This window comes from Euprymna scolopes, chromosome 14 (assembly GCF_053919585.1).
Source record: "Euprymna scolopes isolate OS-2025 chromosome 14, ASM5391958v1, whole genome shotgun sequence".
Classification (NCBI taxonomy): Eukaryota; Metazoa; Mollusca; class Cephalopoda; order Sepiida; family Sepiolidae; genus Euprymna; species Euprymna scolopes.
Window position 1 is genome coordinate 111081661 of NC_136495.1, and position 20907 is coordinate 111102567.

Below are 20907 nucleotides of genomic sequence, written 5' to 3' on the forward strand. Positions count from 1 at the left end.
ACTTTTCTTTGAAAAAAAAAAGAATTAAAAAAAAAAAAACTCTAATTACTCTCCCGCCTCCCCAAAAAAGAAAAAACAATTGCCTACAAAGATGATAAAACAGTAAAATGTTTGTAATTCTTATCATAGGTTTCTGTTTTTATTTTTATTTTTTTCTGTTTTTTTTTTTTTATTTTATTTATTCATTTTATTTTTTTTTATACTCGCGTTCGCTCGTTATAGTACAGCGGTTATTTTTTCTTTGACTCGCTCGTTATAATCCCGCATTTTCCATTTTTCGCCGGGCGTTGCCAAGCGCAACTCATGGAAAAATGGGCACTAAAGTGAAAAAGTACCGCTTTTTCTTCTTCACTTTCCTTATAATATTTGAAGGAACATTCATCAACTTTGCTCGACTGCTTTTTCTTCCATGGGGCGTAGAAGAAAAGAACAGCTTTCTGGATCTAGTTGAAGGTGTTTTCTAATGTGGTGGTTGTTACATTGTGTGCACAGCAACTAACACCCACCCAGGGAATAAACGATAGATACATCCCCTTTAGATGAAGTAGTTGATATATCGTTAGCTATGTCTGGTCTTGTGTCAAGTTCTCTGTGTAATTACTGGCAGAATGAACCCTGCATAATAATAGTGGATCATTAATTTTTAATGGAAATTCAGTTTTGTGACTTTTTATTTTTATTCTTATTCTAAACATGCACCTTTTTATTTTCATTCTTTTCAGATCTGTGCTTGATTTTGATTTTGAAAAGCTCTGCTCTGTATCGTTGTCTCATATTAATGTCTACGCTTGTCTGGTATGTGGCAAATATTTCCAAGGTAAGACGACAACTTTATTTTAATACATGACTTAACTATGCCTACCTAGTGTTGCCGGAAGGGTGGGGTTCTTTTTGTTGTCACTTTTATTCTCTTTATTTACTTTTTTTTTTTTTTTTTTTTTGCCACTGAAATGTAAAATGCTATTGTGAATTATACCACACCCACAAGGCATCCCATATGGGAAGCTGAACACAGGGTTTGCAAAGGCTTTAAATTTTGAGCTATGTCTTGAAAAGGTCTTATTTCTATTATTACTTTGAAAAGACTTTGAAAATGTGGAAAAATGTCTTGAAAAGGCCTTGAAAATTGTATTCTTTATATTCAGTAAAAATTTGTGTCAGAATATTAAAGATAAAATTGAAAAATATTTTTTACATATTTAAAAATTAAAAATAAAATCGAAATATATACATTCTTTCTTTAAAAAAAAAAAATAATAATAAACAGAGAGACCCACTGGAAAGTGAGAAAACTTAAAGAAACAGCTCACATGCTCGGACATAACAACCTACTGAGCAAACCAATCATAGAGCTGAATGCAATTTGGACACCTCTGATAGAGAGAAAAAACCTTGAATAACAACATAGGTTTAACATTAACAAAACCCAACTAAGAATTGTCCTAGTGACATATGGCCGAGTGGTCCTAGACGTTGTATCAAAGCTTACAGTTACCCAAAGGTGCTGAGTTCAATCCTGAACGAAGGTAGTGAAAAGTAACATTCAGAACAGAATCAGCAGCTATGTCCCAGAGCCTAGCTGGAGTCCGAACACGGTACCCCCGTAGTAATAATAATAAAGGGTTGGGTTCGAGACTCCTAATAATAATAAAGGGTTGGGTTCGAGACTCCTAATGATACAAAACACTTGTTGTGACTATAACAACCAAGATGAGGAAGTCAGTCCAACAATCTCAATAAATTCTTTCTGAAATTGCATCATATTATTTCTAGTATTGTCGGTAACAAGAGTTACGCCCCTTTATCTTGAAACTCCCTGATGTTCCTATTTACTTGCCTCCCCACAAGGGCAGAGTTAAACACAAGGTTGTTTTTTTTAATGTGGGAAAAAAAAAATCCAGCTCCCCCAAAAATGCCACTCTAGATAGGAATAAAAATTGTTTCAGTCATGAAATACCGAGAACAGAAAAGGTTCAGTGTAGTATCTGAACAGATATTATACTGTGTTCTTGGTCCGAAGGCTATGATGTTATCCATATACTTTACAGATGTAGCCAAAGTGAAATTCAAAATCGAAATAGATACTATTAAAATATATTTAAAATATTAGTTTTTTTTTGGGGGGGGGGTTATTTTATCATTCTTTATATATAAAATTTTGTTTTTGAATTTTGTCTGAAGGAGACCTTGAAAATGGGCATTGCAAAATCTGTCTGAACCCTGGAACAATGAAATGCTTGTTCACATTACATTTTTGTACACCAATACAGTTTGAGGCAGGGGGGGGGGTAGAGAAGCTCTTAGAGTAGAAAGCTTTCAGCATCTGGAAAGCTTTACAGTAATGGGGTAGAATTTTGCTGCTTGTCGGGACCTATTAGATTAGAGGCTTTTATTTGGATGCTGTCTAAGAGAGAGAAACTAGTGGTTGATGCACCAGCTCATATGTAACAACAATGCACCATGCATTATATAGATGTTGTATACTGGCGGGTGAGCAAAGTTTTCTAGTCCGGTTAGAGGGAGACCACCTTCTTTGCGGCAGACTTGGCAGTATCTTCTATGTATTTGTTCCAATTCCTGTTACCTGTGAATATTAACTCTGCCTACCTAATGTTGTCTGGGAGGGAGGGGGGGGTCTTTTTACTGTTATTTTTTATTTATTTATTTTTTTATTTGAATTCATCCCAAACAAACGAGACTATTGCCACCGAGACATAGTGGACTTCTGTGAATTAAGGATCATATGTAAAGGCCCATGTGGGAAACCGAACAACAAGATGCTTGTTCACATCACATTTAAATTTCTGCATGTTAATACACTGAGGAAAGCAAGAAACAGGGAGTAAACTCCAAAGTCGAGTAGTTTGAGGAAAGAAGCTATTAGATTAGAAAGCCTTCCGGGATCTTTGAACCTCTATGATGAAGGAGCGCGATTTTGATGATTAAAAACACCTTCAGTGACTTTATCGCCACCAGAACACAAGATTTTTACATTACTAGCATAAATACACTTGTTTTGCATTGGTGAAAGTGTGTTGATTCTGATGGTGCTTATTTCAATCAATAGATTTTTCACTTGTACCCTTATTATAACCACCATATCTTGTCTTGAATAGTTTATCATAAAAAATTTTTTTTGTTGTTTTCAAGAAAGGTTTTTATTGCTCTAAAAATATAGAAATCAAACAACTTTTCTTTTATTGTATTTTAATGTGATTGGGGAAAAAATATCTTGTTCTTTTCAGGTCGTGGAACCAAATCGCATGCCTACACGCACAGTGTACAAGACGGGCACAGAGTTTATCTGAACTTGCAAACCCAAAAATTCTATTGTCTTCCGGATAATTATGAGATTATCGACTCATCTCTAGAAGACATAATTGTAAGTAAAAAATGTTTTTAAAATTACAGCCATCACACATTTTTTATTCTCAGTAGCAAATATAAATTCTTTACTTTATAATAAAAACCATAGTGTGTGTGTGTGTGTGTGTGTGTGTGTGTGTGTGTGTGTGTGTGTGTGTGTGTGTATACTTCTATTGTTTGAACACTCTAGATTGTCTTATGTCCCTATTTACAATGCCTCCCCATGGGACAGTTAGACACCAGGGTCGTTGTCTTATGTCTGCACCCTAATGAGACATTTATTAGTTGTTAATTCCCTTCATTCGCATGGCAATTGTTTATTGGCCTGGAGGTAAAGACTTAGTAAATGAAGTTAAAAGTGGCGTCGTGGCTGGGTTCAAATCACCCGATTAGCAGCATGTGTGTGTACTTCCAGCCTTTCATGCAAAAAAGTTATGGATTTTTTTCAAAAAAAAAAAAATCTTTGCTGACGTTTTTTTATTTTTTCATTTTTTTTTCAAAATGAGTTTGTACAGCATTACATATGACCTATATGACCATTTCCTCTATACTTGTCCTGTGTTTAACTGTAAGTCCTTTTTGATATTCTGTTTTTATTTTTGTTTTTGCTTTTTGTTTTTTCATTTTTATTAAGTTAATCAGAGTAATCTTTGTTTCAGTTATTCTATCTTTTTTTTTTTTTTATTATAATTTTAAACGTTTCGGTTATAGTTATCTAACATACGTCTTAACTTCCGGTATGGCTGCTACTGGCAGCAATGACAATGCAAATCAGTTCCTTCACTTTTATTGTTCTACGTGTTCTTCAGTATTTCTATTGTGAAGCAATTTATTGAAACAAAATATAAAAAAAGAGCATAATTTAAAAATATGCAATAAAAATTAACAAAATTATAAAAAATAACACAATTAGTCTTTATTTGCACTTTTAATAACAAAATTAAAAAGTAAGTTTTTATTTTTTGTGAAATTTAGTAAGAAATGTGTTTATGAAATTATAAAAAAAAAATTTTTTTTAATTTTAAATATGTTTTTTATTTGAATTTATATAATAAATATGTTTATCAAAGTATAAAAATAAAATTATTGAAATTAAAATAGAATTCCAACCATGAAAAAAAATTTATCCAATACATAATATTTCCAAAATAGTTTAAAAAGATTTTTAAAAGTGTTTTTAATAATTCTTGAAAAAAATATGAAACTAATTTCAGTAATTCTTAATTAAAATAAGATCGAAAAAACTTTTTAATGATTATTAAATGAAAAAAAAGAACGATTGGAAAAACATAAAAAAAAAGAGTACATGCACAGGGGAGATATAGGCGTGAGAGAAAAGTAAAGGGACTGATTTGTCTTGTCACTGCTGCCAAAAGTTAGGAAGTATGTTACCTGACTGTAACCAACATTTCAATCCTCATCATTGTTATCATATTTGGTTTATTGTCTGTTTTATTTGTTGGCAGACATTGACCAGAGTTAAATATATTTAAATTTGTGCAGTTGTTTATGTAGTTATTTTCATGTGTCAAAATTTAGCCCCACCACCGTAGCGTTTTGTCTTTTTTGGCTATGAATTATGTCCTGTTTTTAATTTGACTTGTTTTTATTACACATCATCCTGTAGTTGACTTGTTTTTGGTTCAAATTGTAATATTATTTTGCTTCAAATGTAGCTATAAACTTTGGTTAAGTTTGTTTTGATTTAATATCTGTGAATATGATGTCATAAGTATTTACTTAGTGAGATAAATGATATATAATTTTCAGAATCAATATATGGATAGTTCAGCTAACTCTTCCTTTTTCCAAATGTTGAATAATATGAAGGAGGAGGCACAAGTTAGCCACTCTGAAAGAGCATGACGTTATGGGTCAGGTGACTTCTGTTTTCCGGTGAGCTTAGTCGTTTTGAGTTTGGGATTGCATTTGCATTGGGTGTCACTGTTAGCCAGCGGCTGGTGTCTAAGGCATTTCCTGTCTGTGGGATATTTAAAACTATGTTTCTCAAAGATTGACTTTTTTTTTTTTTTGAAGAATCTAATAAGCTCTGTCAATTTATTTGTGTTCTCCTGTTGATTGATTGTGTTATTCCAGCATGATTTACAAGAAAGTGCTCAAATTAAAGACGGTAGACAGATGTCAACAATTCATTGTTCTCATCAAGACAAGAATCAAGTTCAGTTCAAGCATGAGATGAGTGAATCATATCCAATAGATAAAGTAAATATTACTTTCAGGAGTTTGTGTAAAACATTTACTCATATTCCTTTTTTTATTATTTTATTTATTCTTTTAATTTTAATTTTTTCAGTATGTGCTTAATCCAACATTTGATAATGAACACATCATCAAACTTGATGCAGATCCCAAATTATCTCGTGCATATGATGGCACAACTTACCTGCCAGGTGAGCCATTCTCACTTATTTTATTACAAATAACAAACAAAATATCAAATTTATATATTAATATATTTATCGCTATCTACATCTCTGCCTGCATTGCACTGTAAATTTATGTGGTTAAAAATGCTAAACTGATAGATACATTTAAAAAAAAATTTTTTTTTTTATAAATTTAAAACCACAATCTACAGGGGTGTCCATAAAGTCTAGGTATATAGATGTTGTAGCCTTGCAGGCCGGTAATAATCAAGGCAAACACAGTGGTATAATTACCAAAAGATGCATTAGCAAAAGTATGTTACAGAAGTATATGTCATGATTCTGAGGCCATAACTGCCACAAATTGCTACCCAATAATATGTTAAATGTGACTGCATTTATAGTTTGGGTAAGTCCATTATTCCTGAAATAACTACAAGGAAATTGGTTTCAAAGTTTAAAGAAACTAAAAGTATCTTAAATGAACCCCTGTTCTTGATGATCCAAAACTTCTGAATTTATGTTGTAGATATTATTTATCCGCATTAAAATTGAATATTTTTAGTCATGTGCCAGACATAGCCGGTTTCAAGTATCCCATGGATAGGAAATTCCTTAGCCACCAGCCTCTGGCTAACAGATATCTAATGCAAATGCAATCCCAAACAAAAAAGACTGTATAAAAGGTATAGGTTGCTGTCATTAACTACTTCTGTTATCAGATTTGTCATGATAATTTTAACCTTAATTAAGATTATATATATATTGATCAATATTCAGGGCTACATTTGATAGCATATCCCTGAAACGGTTCAATCTAGTCAACGCGCACCAAAGTCCATGTATATGGTCAAGTGTCATACTTCTTTGATATTCATTCTGGCATACAAGTAGTAATACACACGGACGAAAAAACGCTTTGGATAATCACAGATTTCAAGGTAGTTCTACTAAAATAGCCATATTTTTTAAACCAAAGCACTTCAAGTCTTCAAATTACTACTGTTTTGTTCGGAAATGAATATACTTTCAAATGAATTAATAAATATGAATGTACATTATATATTTTAAGAGTTTTAAGCAAATAAAGTGATAAAAATGTGAACGTCATAAAATGGCGTTTTCGGTAAGGTTTTGTAATGACCCCCCCTGTTTTCTAAAGGTCCGTACCGTGATTGTATGAAGAATTTCGTCATGAAATTTGGGAACCAATTAGAAGAGGTGTTAATCTTAATACTGTCAAGTGTCCGAAATATTTTTGACCATTTCTTTTTTTGTCGTGTTAAAAATAAGACTTTAATATGACGAGTATTGAACATTTTGAAAAAAAAATTCTTCGGACACACAGTAGTAAGTAAATCAATCTTTTTACTATCTTTATCAATTAAAAGTATTGTTTTATGTTGAGTAGGACCGCGGTAATTGATAATTTAAAAGGACCTACCCGAAAAAAAAAATTGTTTCTAATTATCGAATTTGGTCAAATGAAGTTTAAGCAGCAGCAGCAGCAGCTCCAGCCTGTAGAATCAGCGATAGCACAGTTGTAAACAAACACGCGTTCTTTAATTTTTATTCAAGAACGAATTAAGAAAAACATGAAAATATGAATATAAATGTTCTTATGTTTAATTAGAGCTATTTTGTTATCAGAATAACATTAGTTTAGAACTATTCGGTTTTCAGAATATATAATAACAACAATCCTAACCAATTCGGCATTATAAATCTGTTGCAATTTCTCGTCAAATTTAAAAACCTGGTTAAAAAACAAAATAAACTTTTGTAGATATATAGCTTGCATGCACTTTTATTCTTTAAATTAGTTTTGAACAACGAATTAAAACAATGTTTTACTGCGAACAGCCACAAATGTTTTTTTTTCAAAATCAAAATAAGTATCAAAATCTCGTTTATACATAGATTCGAAAAAGTTGTCAAAAAACAAATATATAACAAATAAATGTTATCAAAGGCAAGATAAGTTACTTTTCTACCAAACTGGATATATTTTTTGTGTTTTTATTCAATGTAACATGTTTATTCAGCTCGAAAAAAATACAGTGTTTACCGTAGAAAATTAAAAATGGCGCCCGGCCCGACTCTCTTTGACACGGTAAGTTTGAGAAAAGGAGTTAAAAATAAAAAAAAAACTATACAAAATACTGTTAAAAACTCACCGAATATATGTCAGCCTATGTCACGGTAACATATATTGAGCGAGTTTCTAGCAGTATTTTGTCTACTTTTTTATTTTTAACTCTTTTCCCCAAACTTACCGTTTCAAGAGAGTCGGGCGCCATTTTAAATTTTCCAAAACATCGGTAAACATTGTTTTCAAGCTGAATAAACATGTTACATTAAAAAAAACACTCAAAAATTATCCAGTTAGGTAGAAAAGTAACTTGCTTTTGATAACATTTATTTGTTATATATTTGTTTTTTTGACAACTTTTTTGAATCTATGTGTATAGTAATACAAACCCTCAAAATCTATATCAATATTCTTGAAATTTTAAAAGCAGTTAGAAAACACATCAAACTACAATTAGGAAGCTTTTTATTTCGTTATTTTTTTTCTACTTATTAAGCGAAAGATATTTTTACAACCTGCTCCAGCATAGTATAAACGGCCTATGGAATTAACACCTTCAACCTCGAAAATAGAAATCAACAAATTTTTGAACGCTCTTTTTGAAAAAAAGCTCTTAACTTCACCTCTAATACAAATTATGTGTGGCAAGTCTCCTCCTAAAACACTCTTTAACCCTAACAATAACACTAAGTTCGAGTGGCAAGCCCCCCCCCCCCCCCAACAAAATACCTCTGTAAGCCACATACAAGCATCTAAAACAAACAAACAAAAAATAGATCCTTCCTTAAAGAAAAATACACATAAAAATAAATTGGTTAACTGTCCTAAAATGCTAGAACGGCCAGGAAATGATGAATTATTTTACATTAAATTTTTGTGAAACTAACCGCTCCCCCCTCTAATATTGTTTTTGTTAGCTTTGTCTCTGTCAAGTTTTCAGTATGTTCACACATAATTTTCCTTAGCCCTACAATTAATTCAAAGTCCGAATGGCAACCCTCCCCATATTCTCATTGCATAGAAACCCTCTTAAAACTACACATAATCATCTTAAAAAAAAAAAAAAAAAAAAAAAAAAAAAGCATGCATATTTTCCCATAGAAAAAAAAAACAGTTAACTGCCCTAAAATGCTAGAATGACCTGTAATAGGAAATTATTTTACATTCAATTCTAAAATAATTTGTTTATCTTTCATTAAAGTTTTTCATGGCATTTTATACATAATTTCCTAAAAAGGTAGAATCACATTTTGGAGGGGTGGTCAGAAGGAGTTGAGTGGGGTTAAACAGAAGGTGTTAATCTACAATAATACCAAAGAAATATTGCAATATATTCATTTTTAAATGGTCTTATGTTTAGATTTAAGTTTTTTGTACATAAAGCACATTACAATTCAACTTTGAGTTCTCCAACTTCTTTTCTGTTTATGGATACATGGCATTTTTAAGGAATTGCTGCATATTTATGCACATTTACTGCAGATTATTTGGAAACCATAAACTTTGGGAGATTTTCAGTTGCATATTCTGATTCCTTGTACAAAAATACACTTATATGGTAAATTTCATTTCTTAGTCTTGTGTTTTAACAAAGATATGACATTTTTACTGAAAAAGTAGTGTAAAAAATGTGACGAAACGCATATGGTCTTAAAGAGGGAAAAATATCCAAACGTGTGAGGCACAAAAATAGCCATAACTTCCTTAATTTTAATCAGATTTTAAAAATTTAAAAAGATTCTTTCTTAGCTCATCAAGCTCTTTCTATGCATACCAATATTGAAATATTTCAAGCTATTTCAATTTTTTCATGTGTATTGCTAATACAAGGCTGCATTCTCTCACCTATACTCTTCAATTGTGCCATTGACTGGACCATAACTGCCACAATTTTCTACCCAGTAATGTGTTAGATGTGACTGCATTTATAGTTTCTGGGTAAGTCCATTATTCCTGAAATAGGTATATCAGCCTATCCTTGTAACGATAGGAAAATTGGTCTCAGTTTAAAAAAACAGGCAGTGTCTTGAACAAACTCCTGTTCTGGACGACCAAAAACTTCTGAATTTATGTTGAAAATATTATCGACATTAGAATTGAATAAAATTGTATATTTTTAAACATGTACTAGTAGCAATACACATGGCCGTTAAAACGCTTTGGATAATCACAGATTTAAAGGGGTTTCTGCTAAAATAGTTATATTTTAAAAACCAAAGCACTTTAAGTCTTCAAAATACCACCGTTTTGTTCAGAAATTAATATGCTTTCAAATGAATTAGTAAATAATAAAATACATTATATATTTTTAGAGTTTTTAATCAAATAAAGTGATAAAAATGTGAACATCATAAAACGGCATTTTCGGTAAGTTTTTGTAAGGACCCCCCCCCCCCCTGATTTCTAAACATTCATACCGTGTTCCTGTAAAGAATTTTTTAATGAAATTTGGAAATTAGCCAAAAGAGATGTCATTTTTAATAATTTCGAGTGTCCAAAATTTATTTGACCACTCGTATTTTTGTTGTGTTAAAAAAAAGATTTCAAAATGGTGAGTATTGAAAATTTTGAAAAAAAATTTCTTTGGACACTCACTATTAAATAAAACAATCTTTTTATTATGTTTATTCGTTAAAAAGATGATTGGACAGTGTTTTCTCTAGTGGTACGTAGCAATTTAAAAACATAATATCCGAAAAAATCGTTATGAATTTGAATCAAGACTTCTGTAGTATTAGTCATAGTAGCTATATCAGCAGCAGCAGCAGCAGCAGCGAGAACATGGCGTAAACAGACGTTTGTTTTTGTTGTTTATTTTTATTCCAAATCGATTTTTTTTTTTTTAATTGAAAATCTGGTTATAAAAAAAAATTCTTACGTGTTAGAGCTATTTTGTTATCAACCATACAAATATTTTAAAAAATTGGGTAGTAGTAAATTTTAAAATATTTTAACAAGCGAAAATGTGAAATATTTTGTTTTGGTTCACGTGTACGATTACGAACGGTAACACAATTCTAATTTTCATCCCTTAAAAAATGTTTTCAGTGAATTATTGTCGAATGGAAACTAATCTACCCGGTTATTAAAAAAAAAAAAAAATAAAAAAAAAATAATCAATATTTAAATATTTGTAGGGGGTGCTCAGTTAAAAATATACAACGGTAGGAAAATACATGAAATGTAATTAAAAATTAAAATAACATTAATTCAAAATTTTTAACAATTTGTCAGCTTTAGCAAAAACTTGTTTCTTTTTTTATATTTAAGTAGAATTTAAATACTTGATATTTTTCCAAGCATCATGTTTTCTGTTAGGGGGACGTCACTTTTTTAAATAACATTTATTTTTGTCTGTTTGTCATAATTCTTGTAAAGTTTCACAATGGGTATCAAACACCTTCTTAAAAAAAACGCTTTATTCTATGTCTAATCCTAGGTACAAGTGGCAAGCCTCCTCATAAAACATTTAGCCTTAACAATAATGCTAAGTACAAGTGGCAGAGCTCTCCACTAAACAAACTTTCCCTGTGAGCTCATATAAACGTAAAAAAAGCATAAAAACATTTGAAGAAAAGTTCACATGATTAATCTCTCCCCCCTCCCCCCAAAAAAATTAATTGGTCAACTTTCCTAAAACGCTAGGATCGTCTTGAACTGGTGAATTATTTTACATTTATGTGAAATCAACCCCCACTCTAAATTCTAAAATTGTTTTTGTTTTGTTTCTATCAAGTCTTCAGGATGTTCACACATAATTTTCCTTAGCCCTATCATTAACCCAAAGTCAGAGTGGCAACCTCCCTACCTTCTCATAATTGCACAAAGACCCTCTTAAAACTACGCATAATCGCCTTTTAGAAAACAAACAAACAAAAAAAAAAAAACACAAGATTTATCTATCATAGGAAAAATGGGGGGGGGGGTAACTGCCCTAAAGCGCTCAAATGATTCAAAATGGGAAATCATTTTACATTAAATTCTAAAATAATTTTTGTTTATCTTTTATTAAAGTGTTTCAAGTTGTTGACATGCAATTTTCTATAAAGGTAGAATCACATATTTTGGAGAGGTGGTCAGATGGGGAGGGGTAACAGAAGGTATTAATCTACAATAATACTAAAGAAATATTGCAATATATTCATTTTTAACCAATCCTAGATTTCGATTTCAGTTTTTGGCACATAAAATGCATTACAACTAAACTTTGAGTTCTCTAGCTTCTGTGAATCTTGTGAATTTTCAGATATAACTTATACAGAATAAAATTAATATTTTAGTTGTAAGGATGACAATTTTTTTATATTCTTCAATTAGAAGTATGAGTTATTCCCCTTGATGATTGATTGTTGTATTGGAACTACATAATTTGAAAAAGCTGTAACAAAGTATGTTATTATAATGCAAATAAAATGGTATAACAATAACAAATAAAAATTAACTGATCTAAATCAGTTTCATGTGTTAGCTTAGGTGCTATTTAGGTTTAACTTTTATGATATCACAAGCTAATTTTCGATTTAATCAAACATATAATCATTTATTTACACTTGCCTTCATTCCTCCCCAGGTATTGTTGGTCTCAATAACATAAAAGCAAATGATTACTGTAATGTCATCTTACAGGTAAGACGTTTTTTGTTAAGTATTATGTGTTATTTTACATTATAAAAATACATTGTTTATATCAGGTTGACAAGAAAGTTCTTGCAGTTTTTAACTTTTAAATTCAGATGAACATATCTCGGCTCAAAACAAAAATTTATTGATCGCAATAAGCACAATCAGAATCAACACAATTTTGCCAACGTAAAACAAGTGTCTTTTATACTAGTAACATAAAAATCTTGCATTCTGGTGGGGATGAAGTCCCTGAAGGCGTTTTTGATATCGCTTAGGTTTTTGAAGCATTCCTCATGCAGAAAGTTGTTGAGATGCTTGAAAAAGTGGTAGTCGGTTGGTGAAAGGCTGTAGATAATGACAGAGAAGGCAGTTTTGTAGCCCAATTTGTTCAACCTGCAGGGTCAGTTTATCAACGTGCGGTCGAGTATTGTCGTGGAGGAGAATTGAGCCTTTTCTGTTGACTAATGCTGAGTATTGTTGTGGAAGTTTCTGATGCATTTCGTCCATTTGTTGACAGTACTCTACCGCCATAATGGCTTTGCCTGCATTCAAAACACTGTAATGGATGAGACTGGTCGCAGACCACCAAACAGCATGACCTTCTTTTGGTGCAACTCTGGCTTCAGCAAGTATCGTTGAGCGTCACCAGTTGTCATAAAGAACCCACTTTTTATTGTAAGTCACAACCTGGTCGAGAAATGGGTCGTTCTTGTTGCGTAAAAGGGGAGAAGATGACACTTCATAACAGCGTTTTTTTTGGTTGTCATGAGGCGCCCATTTATCAAGTTTTTTTTTTTTTGTTTTGTTTCCAATCTCTGTCAAGTAGGTGGAAATCATCAAATATGTTACGTCTAATTCAGAAGCAAATACTTGAACAGTTGTGCATGGATTTGCTTCGACTAAGGCTCTTAATTGATCGTTGTCAACATCTGATGGTCTACCACTACGCTCATCATCTTTAAGACTCTCGTCACCACCATGAAATTTCTTAAACCATCATTATGCTGTGCATTCAGTAGTGGTTCTTGGATCAAACGCTTCGTTGATATCGCGGACTGTTTCAGCAGCTTTTCAGCCTAGCTTGAATTAAAATAAAAAAATTGTGCAAATTTGCTTTTTCTTGAATCTTGTAACGTTCTGAAAAGAAGACATAGTAACGTTCTGAAAAGAAGACATAATTGCTTTAAAACGATTGTAATTTAAACAATTAGATAAGGTGAAAAACACTCTTTAAAATGATACATAAAGTAACTGTATTATAACAAAAACTTATTTGAAAATACATCATTTGAAATCAAGATTAAAAATTCTGCAAGAACTTTCTTCTCAACCTAATAATCAAACTTGTCTCCTCATTTTATGTTGAAACGATTTTAAACATGCCATTTTCCCAATTAAGTATTGTATTTCAGCCTTGTCCGTCGACACCAAAGTCAACAGTCCAGATCATTTTTGAAATGGTCTTTTCCCTGTTGACTGTGGTATGTTACTAGTCCTGTGCAATTCTAGGAGGTCCATTCTCCCAGGCTTTGATTTCTGCCTTTGAGGAGGTATTAGTTTATTGTGGTGACCCTACCCAGGACCACCTGTAAATTTAACATTCCCTTGACACTTTTTCCTTCAGAGGAAGCCGGTTTAACCAACCTAGGGTGAATGCCATACAACAACAAATACCTGAAAATGCCAACAGGGCTTCCCAGGCATTTTTTGCAAGCCAGAATGCCCTTCTTCTAAGGCACTGGTTCTTCAATCTTGCTTTCTGAGCCTTGTGTCACATCATGATACCAAAAGAGGGAGTTAAATAATCTTCAACTTTGTGTCATACATGAGAAGTTCATAATCTTACCTTGTCCTGCTTGTTTTTGTACATGCCTTTACTGAGGAAACTCTGTCTGCAATTGAGTTCTTTTATATTTCAAAAAAAAGAACAGTCAAAAGAAAGGTGTTGAAGACAGAGGAGGTTTATTCGCCTTGTTCTTGTTGTAACATGATTCTGGATGATGCCAAGGAACTTGCTCAGATAGATGAGATACGCTGACACTTGGTCAAGGAAAACAGATGTCCATGAAATTCTGTCCATCAGAAAAATGTTTCAATGAAAGGAAAATATAAATCTGATAATGGAATTTCTTTAGATTTAAAAATTAGGCTGCGTCGCCAGGAAGTCTATGGAGGCTATGAATATAAGCAGAATTATCTATTCAGTCCCCCATATTTTATATGTTTAAATGATTGACCACCAAAGCAGCCATAAGATAGCGATAATCTACCAATCGGAGAAAAATAAAGGTGAGTCATTGCAAACAATCTTTAAAATATATAAAGAAGGAAATAAACAATTAAATAATTGACTTAAGCATCTATTTGTTTGGAAAGGAGAGACAAGAAAAAGGAAAGAGAATTAAAGAGAGATGGAGAAAGAAGAGATTCACAAGAAAAGAGAAAAGAAAAAAAATAAATGGATAGAGAAATGAAAGAGTAATTTTCAAATGACAGAGGGGAAGAAGCCAATTTAATAAAAACGATTGTGTTTTAAGGAATAGGGAATTTGGCTGGCTGGGATTGAAGAGAACACATTGCCCCTGGGCAGGAAACCCTCATAAGATATAAGTTGAAAGGCTCTTGTTCCTAGCTGGGAGATTGTCTAAATGTACAACCTGCATCACGAAGCTGTTGAGAACCCAAAGAACTTAGCTTTCCTTGTATGAAGTTTACCATGAAGATCTTTTAAATAATTACTTTTGTTCATAAGAAATGATCTCAGCTATTTTTGAATTGTTGACTTGAAACACGGTTTGTTACAATACCGACACCAAGTTGCGGCTGAGAAGAGCAGCGTACAAGCCATTTATCAGGGCACCCATGAATGATGAACTCAACCGTAGCATCGGATGACGAACAGCCAGCTGAAGATAAGAGTTGGCACATGGGGTTGTGCGCATTTTTTATGGCCAGAGTATCAGAACAGTATTTTATGGCCAGAGTATCAGAACAGTATTTTCCAGTGACCAGTGAGAGTCTGAAGGGTCCACCAGTAGACGGTTAAGAGTGTAACCCTGCTGAGTTGCATTTATGGTCCTGTGAGCTGGAATCGACAAACATGGCCAGGGATATATCACAAATATGGTCCCGTGAACCAGGATTGCGACAAATGCAGCCCAGAGGACATAGGGTTATATTGTCACAAATCTCTGATCAATGGGGTGAGATGAAATCAGAGAGAGGAGTTAATAATTACTAATTAATCATATCTTATTAAGACATTTTAAAATAAAATGTTCGTATTTCTAGGCTTTCAATCAAACTGATGATTTTACTCGCTCTCTCTTTGAGTTGTGTGATGTCACATCCGTTTATATCAAGTTGAATCAAAGCTAACCCTGATGAAATTACCTAAAGTCTTTTTCTCCCCCCCCCCCAAAGTCACCACATATCTAGGTTAAAACCACTCAAGAATAAGGGATGCTTGTTCATAAAATACAGTTGAATAAATAAGTTAATTGGACTTGGGTGCCATCAGCCAGAAGTGAAACTGAAAGCAAAAAAAAAAAAAGAAAAAAAAAACGTATGTAGGCGATGGTGTCACAATGAAGGAAGTAAGAAAGGGTCGTCCACCAAAGTTCTTCAAACAGTATATTTCTCAGTGGAGGATAGGCTTGCTTGGGGTCAAGTTGAACCCAGCCAAGGTTTTTTTCTCGACACCAAAGCCAAGTGTTTAGTCCATTGTAGAGATGAGCTTTTCCCTGTTGACTGAGATGTCTCTGGTGCAGTGCAGTTCTAGAAGGTCCAATCTCACAAACCTAACCTTCTTCCTTTGAGGGTCCTGGATATGACCTAAAACTATATCCAGTGGTGAGGCCACAGCTTGCGGGCTTTGGGGAGTGTGGAGCCAGCCTTTAATTACCATTGCTCCCAGGTCCACTTTGACCTGGAGTGGTAGTACCTGTTAGGGTCCCAACTATGGGTTAAATAGAAACCGACTTGAAAACAACAAATATATTCTATTAAAAGATTTTTCTTCAAAATCTTTGTATTCGGCATTAAATAACCTTGCAACCTCTATCTCACAGAAGAGATGTTGCGAGTTCGTCTCTGATGTATCGTTATTTTCATGGAAGGTGTTCAACTGAGCTTCAATCTATGGTCCCCCCTCGCCAAACTTTCACAAGAAACACTCGTCTAGCTGTACACACTATCAATAATTCCCCCCACTCTTTATCTGTGCCTAAACCTAAACGTAGATTCCATGAACAAAGCTTCTTTCTTAGAACTGCACGCCTGTGGAATTGTCTTCCGTTTTCCTGCTTTCCGGCTGACTACAATATGGTTGTGTTCAAGTCTAACGTAAATAAGTTCTTGATGAGCCGTTCTATATAAGTTATCAAATTTTCATTACTAATGATTACTATATTGTCCAATGTCTACTGTACACTCTTCAACCCTTATCCTTGAGTGGCCTCTTGGCCTTGATAAGTGGTGATGCCTATGTAAAAAAAAAAAAAAAAAAATATGCTGTAAAACAAAAACAACCTACAATCTTCCTTTGAGAAGAGATTAGTTCATTAATAATTGCCTGAAACAGGGAATGCCAACAAGGCTGCCCAGGCATTTTTTGCAGGTTAGATTATTCTTCCTCTAGCGTGCTGGCTCTTCAAATTGTACTATCTTTCCTTTGTGTTACATCATCTCATTCTTAGATGGAAATAAATGTCGGGTCAAGTTAATTGGAGCGAGAGAAGAGATTTTTCTTCGTTGAGCTCTTTGTTGACTGTAATTTCCTAAGGGTCTGAAAGTAATCATTTAAGGGTTTGTTTGAAATTAATCTGTTCAGAAGTTTGATTAGTCTTTATGTGACCAAATCACCTTGCAGGGGCTGCTCTCTGGAAGGAATCTTTGTTTATGACTGCTGCAATGCTACTTAGTTTTATTGATGGACTAGCGGGGGTACCCAATGCTGCCCGGTGTTTGGAGGTGTGTATGTAGAGGGGGGGGGTCCCTGTTTTAATATTATAAAAAAACACGGTGTTAAAAGAAATTGGAAAAGCCAAAACAAAGCAAAACAACGAACAAACATAAGGGAAAAAGGTGTAAAAGAGGAAAAAAAGTTTAGGTACGAGGGAAGACAGGCTCAAACCCAAAGCATCGAGGCTAAGGCGAAAAAAAAAAAGCCTGACACGTTATCCCTATGCCAAAGAGACATGCAATTGATGACGGATAAAATGAAACCTTTAAAAACACATGCAGGTGGTTTAAACTAACATCAGCGTTTTCTAGGTCAAACATGACATCAGTGTCGTAGTAGCAGAAGGAAAGAAAATAAAGGAACGATTTTTTTCTGTACCCCTCCTTGTAGAAAAGAGCCCAGTTTAGAGTAAAGGAATTAATATTTTGGGCCAATTTTTCGATATTTGTTGGGCGAAGATTCAAGCTTTAAAATGATACCTATTTGGTGAAAATTTGTGGCCTGTCGAAAATTTTTGCGAGATATACAAACACACATTTTCGCTTTTATATATATAGATGATTATTTTTTTTCTAAATTCTGTATGTGTGTTTTTTTTTTTTTTTTTTTTTTTTTAATTCACTTGAATTATTTATTTTGATAAAGGCGCTGTCCCATGTCCCTCCTTTGCGGAATTACTTTCTCCAAGAAGTAAACTACAAAACTATCCGTAGACCTCCTGGTGACCAAATGTTCCTCCTTGTCCAGAGATTTGGAGAGCTCCTCCGCAAGTTATGGAACCCACGCAATTTCAAAGCTCATGTCAGTCCACACGAAATGCTTCAGGCGGTGGTTCTTTGCAGTAAAAAAAAATTTCAAATTACGGAACAAGGTTTGATTTTTTTTTTTTCCATTGTTTTTTTTTTTTAAATATTTCTTCTCAATTTCTATTTTTTTGTTTTTAAATGCTTTGTCTTCATAAAAGCCATCTTAATGTAAAGATAAAATCATTGTTTGCTAAAAGAAAGGAATGTTTAATCTTCAAAAAATAAAATATCAGATCATTATTCTGGTGATACCAGATCAGACTCTGCAGATACAGGTTTCCTGATTTATATCATCAAGCATTGATGTTATTTGTTTTTTTTTTTCTCCCTTTTCCTTTGCCAAACTCAATCAACGATTTTCCTCTAGCAAAATAACCAAACATGAATAAATATTTGAAGATATAAATAATTGTAACGTAGTTGGGACCAACACATTGTATGCAGACAGTCACAAGGAAACAAAGACAGGGAAAGAATTTGACACATTGTTTTCAGTTGAAACAATAGACATTTATTTACAGGTACTTCCAAAATAACACCATGTCTCTTATTCAAAAGCCTTCTCGTACTTCAAACGTGCTAACAAGACTCTGCCGTGTTAAACACATGGTACTCTTGTCCAGCCATGTTTAGGATACTTCTTTCCCTGTCGCTCTCAGGTCATGTGTGTAACATGTCTATCTCTGCTCTTCTCGGACTACGTTTCCTTTTTTTTTATAATCTTTTACTTTCCTTCTTCTTCACTGTGACGTCACCTTGCACACAGCTCTGTCATTTGCATACATTGGCTGCCGTACAGCTGCTGCTGCTGTTGCCATACGTGCGTTCGCTTGCTTTTACACGATTTGAAGTATAAAAACATTTACCAAAATAATCGCATTTGGTATTAAATAATCTGAAAAAGGTTGATATGCTGTGGTACAAAATAATTTAAACAACTAAATCTCTATTGCTGGTCCTGGATATGACCTTAAACTATATTCGATGGTGAGACCCCACCTTGTGGGCTTTGGGGAGTGTGGAGCCATCCTTTAATTGGCGTTGCTCCCAGGTCCACTCTAACCCGGAGTGGTAGTACCTGTTAGGGTCCCAACTATGAGTTAAATAGGAACCGGCTTGAAAAAAAACAAATATATTCTATTAAAAATTTTTTTCTAAAAAATCACTGGATTCAGCATTAAATAACCTGAAAAGGGTTGATATGCCATAAAACAAAAACAACCAAACCAAACCTAAATCTCTATTGCGATAGATTTATTATATGTAAGAATTGCAATATCAGACCATTATCATAATTGTTAAAATCAGGTCAGCTGGATTTTCAACTTTAAACCTTACTTAGTTTTCATCCCAAAATATTGAGATTTAATTCTGAATACTCCTTTTCTTTGGCATTGTTGCATGGTGTTAAGAAGATAAAACTGTAATTCACTTTATTTCTTTGCAAATGCATTTATTCAGCGTTAACACAGGCTTGAAAAGGCCTTATTTCTATTATTACTTTGAAAAGGTTATGAAAATAAAGGAAATGTTTAGAAAAGGACTTGAAAATTGTCTTTATGTTGAGTAAAAAATGTTGTCGGAATATTAAAAATAAAATTGAAATAAATACTCTTGAAATATTTTTTAATTATTAAAAATAAAATCCAAATAAAGGCATTCTTCTGAAATTGCATTATATTCTTATTTCTGGTAATGTTCCTATTTACAATGCCTCCCCACGGGACAGAGTTAGACACCAGGGTCGTTTTTTTAACGTGGAGAAAAGGAACAAAAATAAAAATTGTCTCAGTCGTGAAGGATTTCTCCTCCACTGACAGATAAGAAGAAATTGAAGTGCAGCATCTGAAGAACAGATACTACACTTTGATCTTGTTCCGAAGGCCAAAAGAGTTATGTTCCGCTATTACGAAACTATTCAATGTTATCCATATATATTGTGGATGTAGCTGAAGTGAAATTCAAAATCGAAATAAATATTAAAATATTTTTTTCATATTAATTAAAATATTAGTTTTTTTGTTTTGTTTATTATATTATTCTTTTATATATCAAATTTTGTTTTGTAAACTTGAATTCTCTATGGAGAAGACCTTGAAAGTCTGTATGAACTCTATTATTCGTGCTCAGAATATTTGTCGCAGGAAAGACATCTTTTTCATTGTTTGCTTAATTTTTACTTAGAATACAATTTTCATTTATACCCCATACTGTACAAGCACCCAAAGAAGTTTTTCTCTTCAATAATTTTTTATTTTTTTTTTATTTTGCTCTTATTGATTTGTAATTTTTTTTTTCTTTATTTTTTTCATTCAGGTGATGCTGTAGACTATATGTCATGGTTTCTAAACTCTATGCATTGTGCTTTGGGTGGAAACAAAAAACTCAACAGCAGTATCATTAACAAGACTTTCCGTGGGAAAATGACCATGTATTCCAGAATGGTTCCTCCTCTTGACTTGGTGAGACACATATATTGTATTATTTTTTAATTTTTTTTTTATCCTTCCTCTTCCAATGCGCATAATGGTAATACATCTGCCTTCACTACCAATGAGAACTTATGTAACTGAACAGTTCAGTCAGTCTGGGATTCACACCGTCTGCTGCAAACATTTGATCCTAACTCTGATTACTAGTTTCATTGAGAAAGGCTGATACTGACAGAAT

The 20907-nt window shown here is 33.1% G+C and overlaps 1 protein-coding gene across 1 annotated transcript in view; it reads left to right on the top strand.

Annotated features, from left to right (window-relative positions):
* Positions 1 to 20907, top strand: part of LOC145293217 (ubiquitin carboxyl-terminal hydrolase 39-like) — a 57641-nt gene that overhangs the window by 12885 nt on the left and 23849 nt on the right. Inside the window, exons 3-8 of the mRNA XM_080139758.1 lie at positions 723 to 817; positions 3246 to 3382; positions 5681 to 5777; positions 12416 to 12471; positions 18077 to 18302; positions 20554 to 20699. Coding sequence (XP_079995884.1) covers positions 723 to 817; positions 3246 to 3382; positions 5681 to 5777; positions 12416 to 12471; positions 18077 to 18302; positions 20554 to 20699 — 757 coding nt within the window. The remainder of the gene's footprint in view (positions 1 to 722; positions 818 to 3245; positions 3383 to 5680; positions 5778 to 12415; positions 12472 to 18076; positions 18303 to 20553; positions 20700 to 20907) is intronic.